The following is a 13,472-nucleotide window of genomic DNA, read 5'->3' on the forward strand; positions in this document are numbered from 1 at the left end:
AATAAGTTAAAAAAGCAATTTTCATAAATAAAGAAAAATGAACAAATGTTATATTTGATGAAGCTGTTGTTTAAAAAAGAATCAAGAAATTATTAAAATAAATTTAATGGGCTGAAATTGGAAAAAAAAATGTGAAAATGCGCTCAGTAAATTATTACAATAAATCCACGTTTGGTATTTAGAGTTTGATAATGAATTCAATTAATTAAATTCATTACTTGTTGTTTCATTTGGATAGTGAGTTAACCATTACTCTTATTTGAAGATAAGTCACTCACCCAATTTATTAACCCTCATAAGAGAGGGAAACAAAAAAAAGGTGAAATACAAATGGCCTGAAATGGGAAAAAGGTGAAAATGGGGCGAAAAAGTACTGGAGAGGATTTGAACTCTAAAGCCTCAGCTGGCATTAAATCCAACGCTCCACAATATATTTCATTTAAATAGCGCATTAATTATGAAGAAAGAAAAATACATAAAAAAATGTTAAATTCGAAAAAGGTAGAAGTGGGGGCCACTGCATCAGACTTGATGATGGCAATGCGAATGGGGTTTTGATGAGTGAATCCCAATCCCATCTTTGTGTTTTGGCCAATTGGAACATTCTTTTTCAACATCCTTTCGCTAGTGTTACCATCATGCTCTTTCTTACTTGTGGTTTTTGTAGGAGATTCTGACTTGGAACCTTTCTGTGGGTCATATCCAGCTTTAACAAGGAGTCCATATGCTTTTGGACCGAAACACTTTGTGATTTCACAATTGGATAGTTCTCCATACTCAATTGCAGCGCTTTGTTTTGGTCGAACAAATCCTTCCAGTGGTGGAGGCATTGGCTTTACAACATCAATCTTGGTCAATGGCATGGTAAGTCCTTCTAAAGATTTAGTGATGGGTAGTTCTGGCTTGTCCTCATGGCTATCTTCTGGCCTTTTCAAACTCTCAATTTGGACATCATTCACAACTTTTGCCTTTTTCATAAAGTACTTCGCATCGGTCAAATACGATTCAGCTTCTGTAAAGGGCTTATGATCAGCAATTATCTTCTTCACTGCGCCATCTCGACAATACTTGAAACATTGATGCAATGTTGAAGGGATTACGCCATTTTCGTGCAACCATGGTCGGCCAAATAGCATGTTATAAGATGTCTTGGCATCAATTACTTGAAACAATGCCGTTGAGTTCATATCTTCAATCAATAAATCCAACCTTATAGTGCCAAGGGCTCTTTGTCCTTCGTGGTTGAATCCCTGGATCATCAACCGACTACTTGAAAGTTCACCCACTTGAATTCCCAACTCATTAAGTGTTCTTAAGGGCAAGATATTAACCGCAGACCCTCCATCGATGAGTATCCTGTTCACCTTTTGCTCATAGGTATAACAACTCACAAATAATGGCCTATTGTGAAGTTCAGATCCAAGTTCTAAATCTTCATCAGAGAATGTTATCGCGAAGACATCCTCCTTATCAACAACATTTGATTCAACTCTATCTTCTTCTTGGCAAATTGAGTCATGCAAGATTTCAACACCATCCACCATATTGTTGGACTCAATAGTGACAAGATTGGCGGTGGACTTATCCTTTTCAAGTGATATCTTCCCATGTTGCTCTAATTGCATAACTTTATCTTTGAAGATGAAGCAATCATGTATGGGATGTCCAATCAGTCGATGATATTTGCAGTACTTTGGATCATCAGTTTATCCAGCTTCATTTGGCCTTTTCATCTCCGGCAATTCGATAAGTCCTTCTCTAAGTAGATCATCAAATATCCCGGAGACGTCAAATTCTAAGAAAGGATATTGCTTTTGCTGCATTTCTTTTAAAGTAAGCTTTCTGTACCCTGCGTCTTGAGGAGTTTTCTGCTTGTCGCCCTTGCTGTCATCTTTTCTCAAGAATTTAACAGAGGTTGCTTTTACCGCCATTGACTCTTTCTTTGGCGTCTTGTCAAAAGACTTAGCTCCTTTCTTGAATTCCTGTTTGTCCTTGAATTTGCGGGACTCTTGAAGCGGTGGTCCTTCAATTCCACTTGCAGCCATACTCAACTCCATGTCATGAGCTCTAGTAGCTAGTTCTTCAAATGTCCTTGGTTGAATTCCTCGCAAGATGTATTGTAAACCCCAATGCATCCCTTGAATGCACATCTCAATAGCGGATGATTCGGATAATCGGTCTTTGCAGTTGAGGCAGAGGTTTATCCATCTATTGATATAATCAATCACCGGCTCTTCCTTGAATTGACGAGAACTTGTGAGTTCCACCATGCTGACAGTTCTTCTAGTATTATAAAAGCGGTTAAGGAACTCGTGCTCCAGCTGTTCCCAACTATCGATCGCGTTTGACTCTAAATCCGTGTACCAGTCAAAAGTATTTCCCTTGAGTGAGCGAACAAACTGCTTGACCAAATGATCTCCATAGGTGCCAGCGTTATTGCACGTTTCAACAAAATGAGCCACATGTTGTCTAGGATTGCCCTTTCCATCGAATTGTTGAAACTTGGGAGGTTGATAACCAAGAGGCATCTTTAATTGATCAATTCTTTTAGTATAAGGTTTGGAATAGATCATGGATGACTTGGAGCTACCACTCGCCTTCATAGTTCCTTCGATGAATTCTTTGAGTTGGTCGATTTGAATGAAACCATCGAAAGAGACTTGGATGTTCTTTGAAGACGTCTTTTCTTCATGGTGTTTCTCGGATGACTCTGAATCATCGCTTTCTTCATCTTTCTCGTCATTTACTCGACTTACTTCTCCTTTCTCTAAGATGAGCTTTGAGATCTTGGCGTCTTGCTCCAATATATGCTTGTTCATGTTTTCAACAACCTTAGCTAGGCCAGCAATTTGTTCCTCCAAAGTAGAAGCGTTTGTTACCATGACGGGAGCTTCAAGAGAGTAGCTTGCGGTTGAATGCTCCTCCATTGCTGAAGCAGACTTGGAAATCTCTTTCAATTGCCTAGCTTTGCCTCGCGTGATAACACCAATATTTTCTGAAGTGATTTTTGTGGCAGCACTTGAAGCTTTGTTCGCCATTTGAATTTTCTTGAGTTGTTGTTGGTGAAGAGGAGAGATGAGAAGTAGAGAAGTCCCACCGGGCATGCCAAAAATATGTGTACAAATCCAAAATGAAATACAAAAATGTGTACAAATCCAAAATATGTGGATTGAAATGAATTTGTTGCGGGTTGCGATTCTCTGCTTTAATCCTCTGATTCTCCTCTTCAAACTTCTTCAAATCCTTGGAGGGAAATATAATTTCTTGATCTCCTCGAACTTGAATGTTGACTTGAATTTGATAACGTCAATCCAGAGGGCTTCCACCTTATTTCTGAATCAAACGTTGACTTGGATGAATTTGATGAAGAACTCTTTGATCTTCTTTGCAGAATGCCTTGATTGTTGGAGATGACTTCGTTGTAGATAATTACTCCTTCAATGCTTGAGCTCTCAAATGATTTCTGTGCGTTTTGACTCCACAAATGACCCATATTTATAGGTGAAGAATGGAGTGGGCTGCAGGCTTTGGCTTGTCATATTGGGCTTTTAGGGCTGAGGTGGCGTGATTTGATTGGCTCCTCAATATTTGTATTTATCTAAATAAAATATTTAATATTTTATGTAGACTTTCCACATGTCAATTTCTGATTGGCCAATAAATCTACATAATCAAATATTAATTATATATTTATTTAATCTTGGAATTATATTTAATTTAATTCCAAAATATAAAATAAACTATATAATTTCATATTTCATTTGTAATTTCCACACGACGGGATTTAATAGGCTATAAATTTAATTACCTACAGTTTTTATCCAAATTTAATTTTTTGGTAAAAAAAAATACATAACTTTTTATTTTTTTTTCGAATTTAACCCGAGCACAAAGTTCGTTGACTAATAACTTTATTGTGTGAAGTCCGATGGACAATCTGAGGGTACCATTAGAAAGTTATTCACATTATCATTATAATGATACTTATATTTTTTTTGTTTTTTTTGTCATATATTGTGAGTGGTCAATGACGTGAAAAATAATGTCATCAAACTCTATATTTCTTCTTTTTTTCGACTACTTTCGATGACCAAAATTCAGTAATTATTATTAGAAAGTTATCATTGAGATGTTTCTAAGGGTATCTTCGACCTGCACATCAGACTTCAGATAATCAAGTTATTGGCAACAGAATTTTAGAGTTAGACCAAATTTCAAAAAATTAAAACTTTATTTATTTTTTAACCAATAAAATAGATTTAGTTAAAAATCAAATTTTTAGTATTGTTCATGTATTCATAGGCAATCAAATCCAGACAACCAAGGAAACAAAGAAAAAAATAAGTTAAAAAAGCAATTTTCATAAATAAAGTAAAATGAACAAATGTTATGTGAAAATGCGCTCAGTAAATTATTACAATAAATCCACGTTTGGTATTTAGAGGTTGAAAATGAATTCAATTAATTAAATCCATTACTTGTTGTTTCATTTGGATAGCGAGTTAACCATTACTCTTATTTGAAGATAAGTCACTCACCCAATTTATTAACCCTCATTATAGAGGAAAACAAAAAAAAGGTGAAATATAAATGGGCTGAAATGGGAAAAAGGTGAAAATGGGGCGAAAAAGTACTGGAGAGGATTTGAACTCTAAGAGCACCCGCAACGCGGGTACTCGAGTGGCTCCTCGAGGAGAGGGAGCCGGTCGAGGAGGGCGATGCGGGGGGGAGCTCCTCGAGGAGTACCCGAGTTATCGGGTATGCTCGATAGGGGAGAATGGATGGCGCGTGCAATGCACGCGCCCAATAAAAAAAAAAAAAAAGGAAAAATTGGAAAATTCGAATTTTATTCGAATTTTGACTGCACCTCCTCGATTTGCGCACCTTTGACCGACCGTTTTCAATTTTTTTTTTTCCTTCTTCTCTTCTTTAAAAAACCCCACCTTCTCCCCACAATCTTCACACCTCTTCTTCTCCAATTTTCTTCTCTTCACACCTCTTCTTCTCCTACAATTTTCTCTGTCATGGATCCACACAACCCTTTCTACGATCCAAATTGGTGCCCCGATCTCTCCTCCGATTATCATCCCGATATGGGAGGAATCAACTTGGAGGAGAGCCCGCCCGAGGAGGAACCGGTCAGTGCTCAGCAGAGTGTCTCCCCACCAAAGAAAGGCAGCCAGAGGAAGGAAATGGCCACCAAAATCAAGCACGACAAGGCCGCTAGGTACCGTCATACGTATGCTCCCGAGCATACGGATCTCATTGTCCAAATTTGGGCGGAGGAGACCAACGACTCGATCCGTGGGACGGATCAGAAGGGAGAGGCATATTGGGGCCAGATCCGCGAACGTGTGAACCCCATCCTCGGCGTCGACCTTAAGATCAAGCAACTTCAAGGCCACTGGTCCCGGGTGAGCGCGGATGTGCGTCTCTAGGAAGCTGTTTGGGTGGAGACGCGCAACAATTGGCCGTTCGGTCATTCGGATGATATGATTCGTGAAAAGGCCCAAACCCTCTTCAAGGCTCGAAGCCCACACAAGGCCTCCTTCAATTTCTGGAACGCGTGGAGAGTTCTCCGGAACAATCCCAAGTTCAAGTCGATGTACCTCCTTGGAGACGTGCATGCCTCCAAGAGGACAAAGACTACGGAAGAGGGCGGCTTCACCACCTCGGCGTCGGGCGAGGAGATCTCTTCTGCCCGGCTCATTGGCAACAAGGCGGCGAAGGCGGCGACGAAAGGGAAAGGGAAGGCAGTAGCGTCGCATACGAGCTTGGATCCTCCACCAGAAATAGTGGAGAGGTTGGAGAGGACCGACGAGCAGATGAGGGCATTCACCGCCCAGTACCAGCGGAGGAACGATATCCGGGAGAGGGAGCTCGATATGCAGCTCCTGAACACGGATACGACGCACATGACGGACGCACAACGTGCATTGCACGCGTCCATGGTCGCCGACGTGCTCAGGCGTCGTGGTCTATCCTAGGCTTTTAATTATGTGATTTTAATGATGTTTTAAGGTTTTTTAAATTTTTATGTATTTTTTTTTAGGTGTTTTTAAATTTTTATGTTTTTTTTATGTTTTAAGTAATTTTAAATTTTATGTTTAATCCAGTATTTAACTATTACAAAAATATGCTATTTAAATTATGCAAAAAAAATTAAATGAAAAACATAAAATCAAAACTAATATTATCAAGTAGGCTATCAAGGAACCCCAATGCAGCACTACCTACTCAATAACACAAACACTATCAAGTAGGCTATCAAGGAACCCCCAATGCGGATGCTCTAAAGCCTCAGCTGGCATTAAATCCAACGCTCCACAATATATTTCATTTAAATAGCGCATTAATTAATACTCCCTCCGTCCCTAAAATAACTTCCTCTTTTTCCATTTTGGGACGTCCCCCAAATAACTTCCTCTTTCTTTCTTTCCATTTTTGGAAACCTACCCCACCACTAATAATACTTTATTTATTCTTACTTTTCACTTTTCACCACTCCCAATACTAATTATAACACTTTTCACAACTTCCAATAATAATTATATCACTTTTTTTCCACTATCAATACACTTTACAACTTTTTATTAAAACCCGTGCCGTCCCCAAAGAGAAAGCCATTTCAGGGACGGAGGGAGTAATTATGAAGAAAGAAAACTACATAAAAAAAATGTTAAATTGGAAAAAGGTGGCAGTGGGGGCCACTGCATCAGACTTGAAGGTGGATGCAAAGATAGGAACTGATTTCTTCGCTTTCTGAGATGAAAACTGGTGTTGCCATTCCTTTGCAACGATGGTTCCCAATTTAAGAAACTGGAAAGGAAAAAAGGTGCTGCTCGATCCTCCCTAAATTGTGTGATCAAATCTTTAAGAAATCTCTTTTCTGAAACCCCATGTGATGAAATATTCTCTCCTATATTATTATCTGCTCCATGAATTTGTTCAACATAAGTCTCAGATTGGAGTTTCTATTATACTCTTGAAAAACCCCTCTCAATCCATCCCAAAATGAAGCCAGATTTCTTCAAAAATCTACCACCAGAAATCATCACCGAGATCTTCTTAAGATTACCTGTTGTAAGCATTCCAATAAGCAAATGTGTTTGCAAGCGATGGCTCCATCTGCTGGAGTCTGATGCTTTTGTCAAGTCTCATTTTGCCAGATCCGCCCCCGCCCTCGTTGTTTTGGGGGATTCAGGTCAGTTGAAAGTTTTGGAATTGGAAGGCGAGCTCGATCTCCATCTCCATCTCGATCCACTCACCCACTATGATTTCCCTTACCACAGAGGAAACATAGTAAGTTGTGTTAATGGTTTTCCTATTCTAAGGAATTGTGGAGATGATGCTCTAATGGAGAATGATTGGCTTTCTGTATGTAATCCGATCACTCGTGAAGTTATTAAGCTGGATCTGCTGGATCTGTCTTCAGAAGTAGCATCTGCTTATGGATTTGGGGCAAGCAAAATCACTGGCAGATACAAGGCGGTCTGTATTTACTTTGAGTCCTATGATGATAAACTGGATTGTCATGTATACACTCTTGGAACAGGATCTTGGCGACGCCTTGAAGGTATTCCGTATGTGCACCATTTTGGTCCAGGTGCATTTGTTAATGGAAATCTCCATTGGATAGCAACCATTGGAGGAGAAGCGTCATGGATTTCTTGCTTTGATGTTGAAACAGAATGTTTTAGCTTCTTTAAAGCTCCTCCTTATCATGCTCAAGGATTGCCCTTCATAAGAGGAAGGTCCATTTCTGCTTTGAGTGGTTGCCTATGGTTTTGCAAGGTAGCATCCGAACATGTAAATGATGGTGGATGCGAGCTTACTATTTGGATTATGAAGGAATATGGAGTGGACGAATCTTGGAGCTTGGAATATGTGATCCCCCATGACCTTGATGATGGCTTGAGGTATGTTGTTCCCATCAAAGTTTTCGAAAATGGCGACCTATTGATGTTAGTGACGGTACGCTTTTCCAGGCGCATTTTCTACTACTCTAACAAGAATAAAACTATGCAAAGGAAGGCCTCTAACGCACTCGCGTGTGGGCTTTTCACTCCCACCCTTGTTTCACTCAAAACTTTAGGTTTAGGTGTGGAGAATGTAATCTCATTCTGATTGTTTGCTTCATTCTCATAATGCTACCATCAACTAAATGTATGTTTGAAGATTGAGTTAGTAATGAAGCATATCATTTAGATCAAGGAAACTATCTTATATACGTAAAAGAAAATTATGGTTCCTTTGGTACATTTCTTAGTGGCAATGATGTTGCTCCTGCATGTATAGTTTGAGGATTACCTATGTTCTAACGATGAGATTGTTGTTTGTTATATATGGACTTATGCAGTGATATCTGTCAATATTAAATAATTTCAAGATTGACTAAATAAAACAAGAAATAAGAAATTGCAATTGATTAAAACATACTCCCTCTGTTTTATAAAAATAGTCCTAGGAGAGAGTAACACGGTCTTTATAAAAGTTGTCAAGTTTGTTATGAGTGGAGAAAGAATCTCACCATAGATAGTGTTAATAATGATAATTAATTGTATTGTGAGCGGAGAGAGGATCCCACCATGTGGTAGAATAGGTAAATAAGTTAATATATGAAGGGTAATCTATTATGGGGTAGTATCCATAAATAGATTATAATTATTTTTTGTGAACACCACACAAAAGAAAATTATGACTATTTTTATAGGACTGGGGGAGTAAAATAAATAGGATAATAGTGGAACACCAGAAACTAGAATAGAGGATATCATGTGTAAGGATTAAAGAATATGTTATGTCTCTTGGAAAGAATAGAGGTTTAAAACTCTAATTTACAATCAACACTTCAACTGATTGAGGTCAGAAATTTCTATGTGCTAATTTCCTGGTAGGAGAGCACCAGTTGAGACAGTAGTTGCTCTATCTCCGCGCGCCAGTCAAAAGCGGCTACAAATTTCAAAACGCTCAAGAGATCCTCAACAAATTCCTTCGCCTCGTCACAACCACGATTCTGGAGCTATTCGGCACGGCCGTAGTGGTGAAGCAGTGGAAAGTATAATTCAAGTTCTCAAAAATTGCATTACTAGTTAACAACAAAAAGCACAATACGGGGAGAGAGAGAGAGAGAGAAAGAGAGAGAGTTTAGGTAGAGGGGGAGAGAAAAGTGAGAAGAAATTGATTAGACTTTTTAGCAACAAAAGCTGAGGATGAATGGAGAAAGAGATAAGACTTGGGGCCATGAAATTTAATCGATGGGAGGATCACCTTAACCGGAGAAGGTGAAGTGAGAATCGGCGGAATTTCGAGAGGCTAGGGTTTGAGAAACTTGGGACTGCTGGTATTTAGCCTTTTTAGGGAAAGAATAGTTCAAGTAACCCTAGGTAATATGGGCCGAAAAAGGAAACACAAATATGAAATAAGTCCCAATTAATTAGAGGATAGGACCCATTTGTTTAATTAGTTAATTAGGCGATTAACTAATTTAAAGGTAAGAGAATGGTGGGCCATGTAGGTAAAGTGTTGTAATTCAAAAAGTAAGGGAGGGTATATATGTCTAAAAAGCAAAGTGAGTAGTTAATTATTTATTAAACTTGTATATTTAATTGGGCTTAAGCTATTTCTGATGGGCTTATTATTATTTCTAGTGGGCTTAGTTAAATAAGATTATTGTTGGCCCTTGATAGTTAATTAGAAGATGGATCTAATTTATTTAATTGAACTGAGTAGTAGTTTATTAGTTTGAGCTTAATAATCTTATACGAGGGATTATTAGCTGTTAACTAAAATTTAGTTTGATTGATTAATTTATGCTATTATCCAGTCTAATTATGCATAAATTAGACATTAGATTATTTCGAAATTAGATTCTTTAAAGAAGAGGAAAAGAAGGGATTTATATTGTCCCTAAGTAAATAATTATTTATTTCATTAGTGTAAGTAAAGTTATGATTAATGCCAGGATTATGATCATCGCAGTTTAAGTCTATATTGAGATTTGTTGATAAGTTTGCAAAATAGCAACTTGTCTTCATGCCAAGATTTTCAGTAGAACCATCACCTTAAAACCAACATAAATATTCTCTAAATAAATTTCACATCATGTTCTCGTTATTTATTAGTCAGTATTTATACTGAAGGTCAAATACAAGGGAAAAGAAGTAAAGCAATAGTTCAGAATTACTAGTGTCGTCAGACCACGATCAGGTGGGCTTTCTAAACTCAAATGTGAAGTGCACACTATTTAATGATGTTTACATGAGTAAGGTTATATTAAAGTTATTGACTTGCCAAAACTTTTATGAGCTTGTATGATACCTATCTGGCACCAGAAGTTAATCGAATTTGGATCCTGTTCTATCCAGATATTAGACAGGATTAGTGTACACAAGGGACCGTGAGCCGATCAAGCATATCGGCCGGCCTAGGACCGTGAGCCGGTTTAGCGTATCGACCGGTCTAGGTCCGTGAGCTGGTTTAGCATATCGGCCGGTCTAGGACCGTGAGCCGGTTTAGCGTATCGGCCGGTCAGTGACCGTAGAAGGTGGCCACCTTCTCGGCACACAGTTATCATTGCAGATATGGTAGAGTACAAAGAAGCATGTCTGCAGAGGCATATGAAGTTCATGATATATATAGAAGTTTTACAGTTTTGGCGTGCACAGGTTATTTAAATAAAACTCCTGTGTGATGCTTGAGATGGCAAGTTCAATATATAGCTCTAAGAGCAAGCTTTCAAGTTATTCTGGCATGTGACCATTGAGTGCTTTTTAGTACTCAGCCCTGCATATGTTTTCTAAATGTGCAGGTTAAGCTGTGATGTAGATGGATGTCGGCAGAGCGAAGCTTTGAAACATAAGTACTAAATTAGGCTCAGGATTTCATGTCTTCATACATGTAATCCACTTAAGTTACTCCGCTGCAACGCTTAGTGCGTTTTACTTTATTGATGCGTTGCAAAGATTTCAAACTAATAGCTTACAGAATTATGTCACTTGATACTTAGACAACTTGTCGTTATGTATTGTGAGTTGTCTGCTTTTGAGTTTTAGAAAAGATTGTTTATGATTACCAAATATTTCGGTAAATTATTGTTTAAGCAGGTTAGTGATTTTTATTGAGATTTATTTTCTTTTTCATTTTCTTATTTTATTTTCAGTCACACTTTTTTCCCGACTTAACTATTCTCTAGCTTAGGTCGGGCTGTGACAAAGTGGTATCAGAGCAGATCATTTGCTCTGAGCCTAAATATTCCTTTGAGTCTAGTCTAAATTTGAATCTTTGGACTAGTATGAGTAATATAGTAAAAGCTCTGCGCTCCATCTCATCCAGCCTAGCCAGGTACTGGTTTTCAGAGTTTTAAAGTATCAATTTACAGTTTTGAAAGAGTTTGAGTTATTAATATTGCAACTTTGCAAGAAAGTTATTAATATTGCAATTTTGCAAGAAACTAGTATTTGGAGAAGTTTACATGTTTACAAGTGAGTGAATATGAATAACATGGTTTATTTATGAGTATCCTCTACTAGTATGAACTTCTTAAACGGATAGAGTGTTGTTCATATTTTAATACTTGTATCTTGATATGTGGGGGATTTTCATTTGTTGTATAGCGATGAAAATCTTTTAGATGATGGTGTGTACGTATATCTATACATTGGATGGATGTAGATATAGACAGTTTGATGATACAGTAGTGAGTTATGTCAGTGGCACTGTAACCTAGTACTAGTAGTGAGTTAGGGCATCACAATTAGTACTAAGAGTTTTTTTTACAACGTATATTCTCATCTTTTATATGAGAACTCGTTGAGGCAAATTTTTCCATGATATGAAATGATCAAAGTGGTCATTTACTAGGCCGTTGAGCTTTAATTGCTTAGATGGTTTAATTTTAGTATATGAGTTTTATAACTTAGCTGATTTATAGTTAAGTAGTAGTTTGACCTTATTGATGGGATGAAAGCTTAATTTTGGGGATTTGTGTATTTACTCGGCATGATGTCTCAAAGAAGCAATGGAAATCTGCCATCCGCCATGCGAATAAATTAGAAACTTACTCCTCCCCATCAACTTGAAAGAAGAATTTCGGAAGTTTTTCATCATTAAATTTTTCCTGTTTATAGTAGAGTTTCGCGAGGTTCGCTTCCTTAGATACAATGATCAAGAGTGCCTTCTTGTATGTTATTTCAACTACAAGGATCGACTGATTATTAGTGAGAGACGAAGCTGAAGATATATATCCTCGAGCGACTAGAGAATCTTATTTGGGGCCAGTTCACAGAAGTTTTTATGAAGAATATATTTTCTTAAGCCGTCGTCAGTAAAAAAAAAAGACGAAATTTAGCAATTTAAAGCAAGGCAAGAAGACCGTAGCTGAATATGATCGTGAGTTTTGTGACATATCTCGATATGCGTCTTATAAGGTTGACATAGATAATGGTTGTAACTTCTCATAAGGTTTTCGAGGTAGCACCTTTACTTGTTGGCAAGCCAAACATTTTTCTACAACCAAAGCTATATTTCATTTCCTTTCTTTCCACCAAAGTTTTGTTTGAGATCTTGATACATTTTAGTGTTTCGTGGGTATGCAATATCTAGCATACATGAGCTTCACTTGTGATTTCATTTCTCAACTATTCATTGTTGAGTATACATAATCTTTTCTCAAACAAGATAGCTTTGCCCCGAGCTTCTTGGTAATTATCGAACCCTTCTATTCCTTACCCGTAATTTTTCTACCTGTCATTTTCTTTTGTTACTGTAAGAATTTTGATTCTCAAATCATGAGTTATTGTTAACATTGGAATTACAGCTTCTATGGTTTGCTGTGGTAGAACCATTTGTAAATTTAACTTTCAAATCCTTGATGAGAATTTTTCTTCATGGGTAAGGAGAAATCCTTAGTTAACTTAAATTTTTCTACTCAAGGCATCCACTACTATATTGGCTTTGCGTGGATGATAATTAAAATTTTTCTACTCAAGGCATCCACTACTATCTTAGCTTTGCGTGGATGATAGTCCCTTATTAATTCGAGCTATATTTTTGCCTCATACTTAGATCTTTTTGCTCGAATAAGTATTTTAAATTTTTATGAGGTGTATCAATTTTACATCTCGTTTCATAATACTATTGTTGCTAGCTCCAAGTTGTGTTGAGCAATTTAGTTCTTGCGGTCTAAGTTTTCATGACCAAACAATAATTCTTTCACTTTGCAACAATGCTCAACCACGTCCATCTTTGATACACATGACCGATTTCATATGGTCTTTCAACTTTGGAATTCAGCCAAATTTTAAAATAGCCTTTCATGCATCCACAAATAGATGGACAATATGAAGAAACTATTTAGACATTGGAAGCTATGATGTAGACTATTGTACTAGAGCGAAGAAGTGCCTGCTTTTGGGTGGAGACACTGGCAATCGTGGGTGATTTCGGGTTCTAAAACTCTCTTTTCAAATAAG

General features: G+C 37.6%; 1 protein-coding gene across 1 annotated transcript; it reads left to right on the top strand.

Annotated features, from left to right (window-relative positions):
* Nucleotides 1-7,014: 7,014 nt before the first annotated feature.
* On the top strand, nt 7,015-8,127 carry LOC131003984 (F-box/kelch-repeat protein At3g23880-like). Its single transcript, XM_057930557.1, has one exon. It carries the CDS (start codon nt 7,015-7,017, stop codon nt 8,125-8,127), a length of 1,113 nt encoding a protein of 370 aa, XP_057786540.1.
* The last annotated feature ends 5,345 nt before the right edge of the window (nt 8,128-13,472 follow it).

The sequence above is a fragment of the Salvia miltiorrhiza genome, unplaced genomic scaffold (assembly GCF_028751815.1).
Source record: "Salvia miltiorrhiza cultivar Shanhuang (shh) unplaced genomic scaffold, IMPLAD_Smil_shh original_scaffold_302, whole genome shotgun sequence".
Taxonomy (NCBI): domain Eukaryota; kingdom Viridiplantae; phylum Streptophyta; class Magnoliopsida; order Lamiales; family Lamiaceae; genus Salvia; species Salvia miltiorrhiza.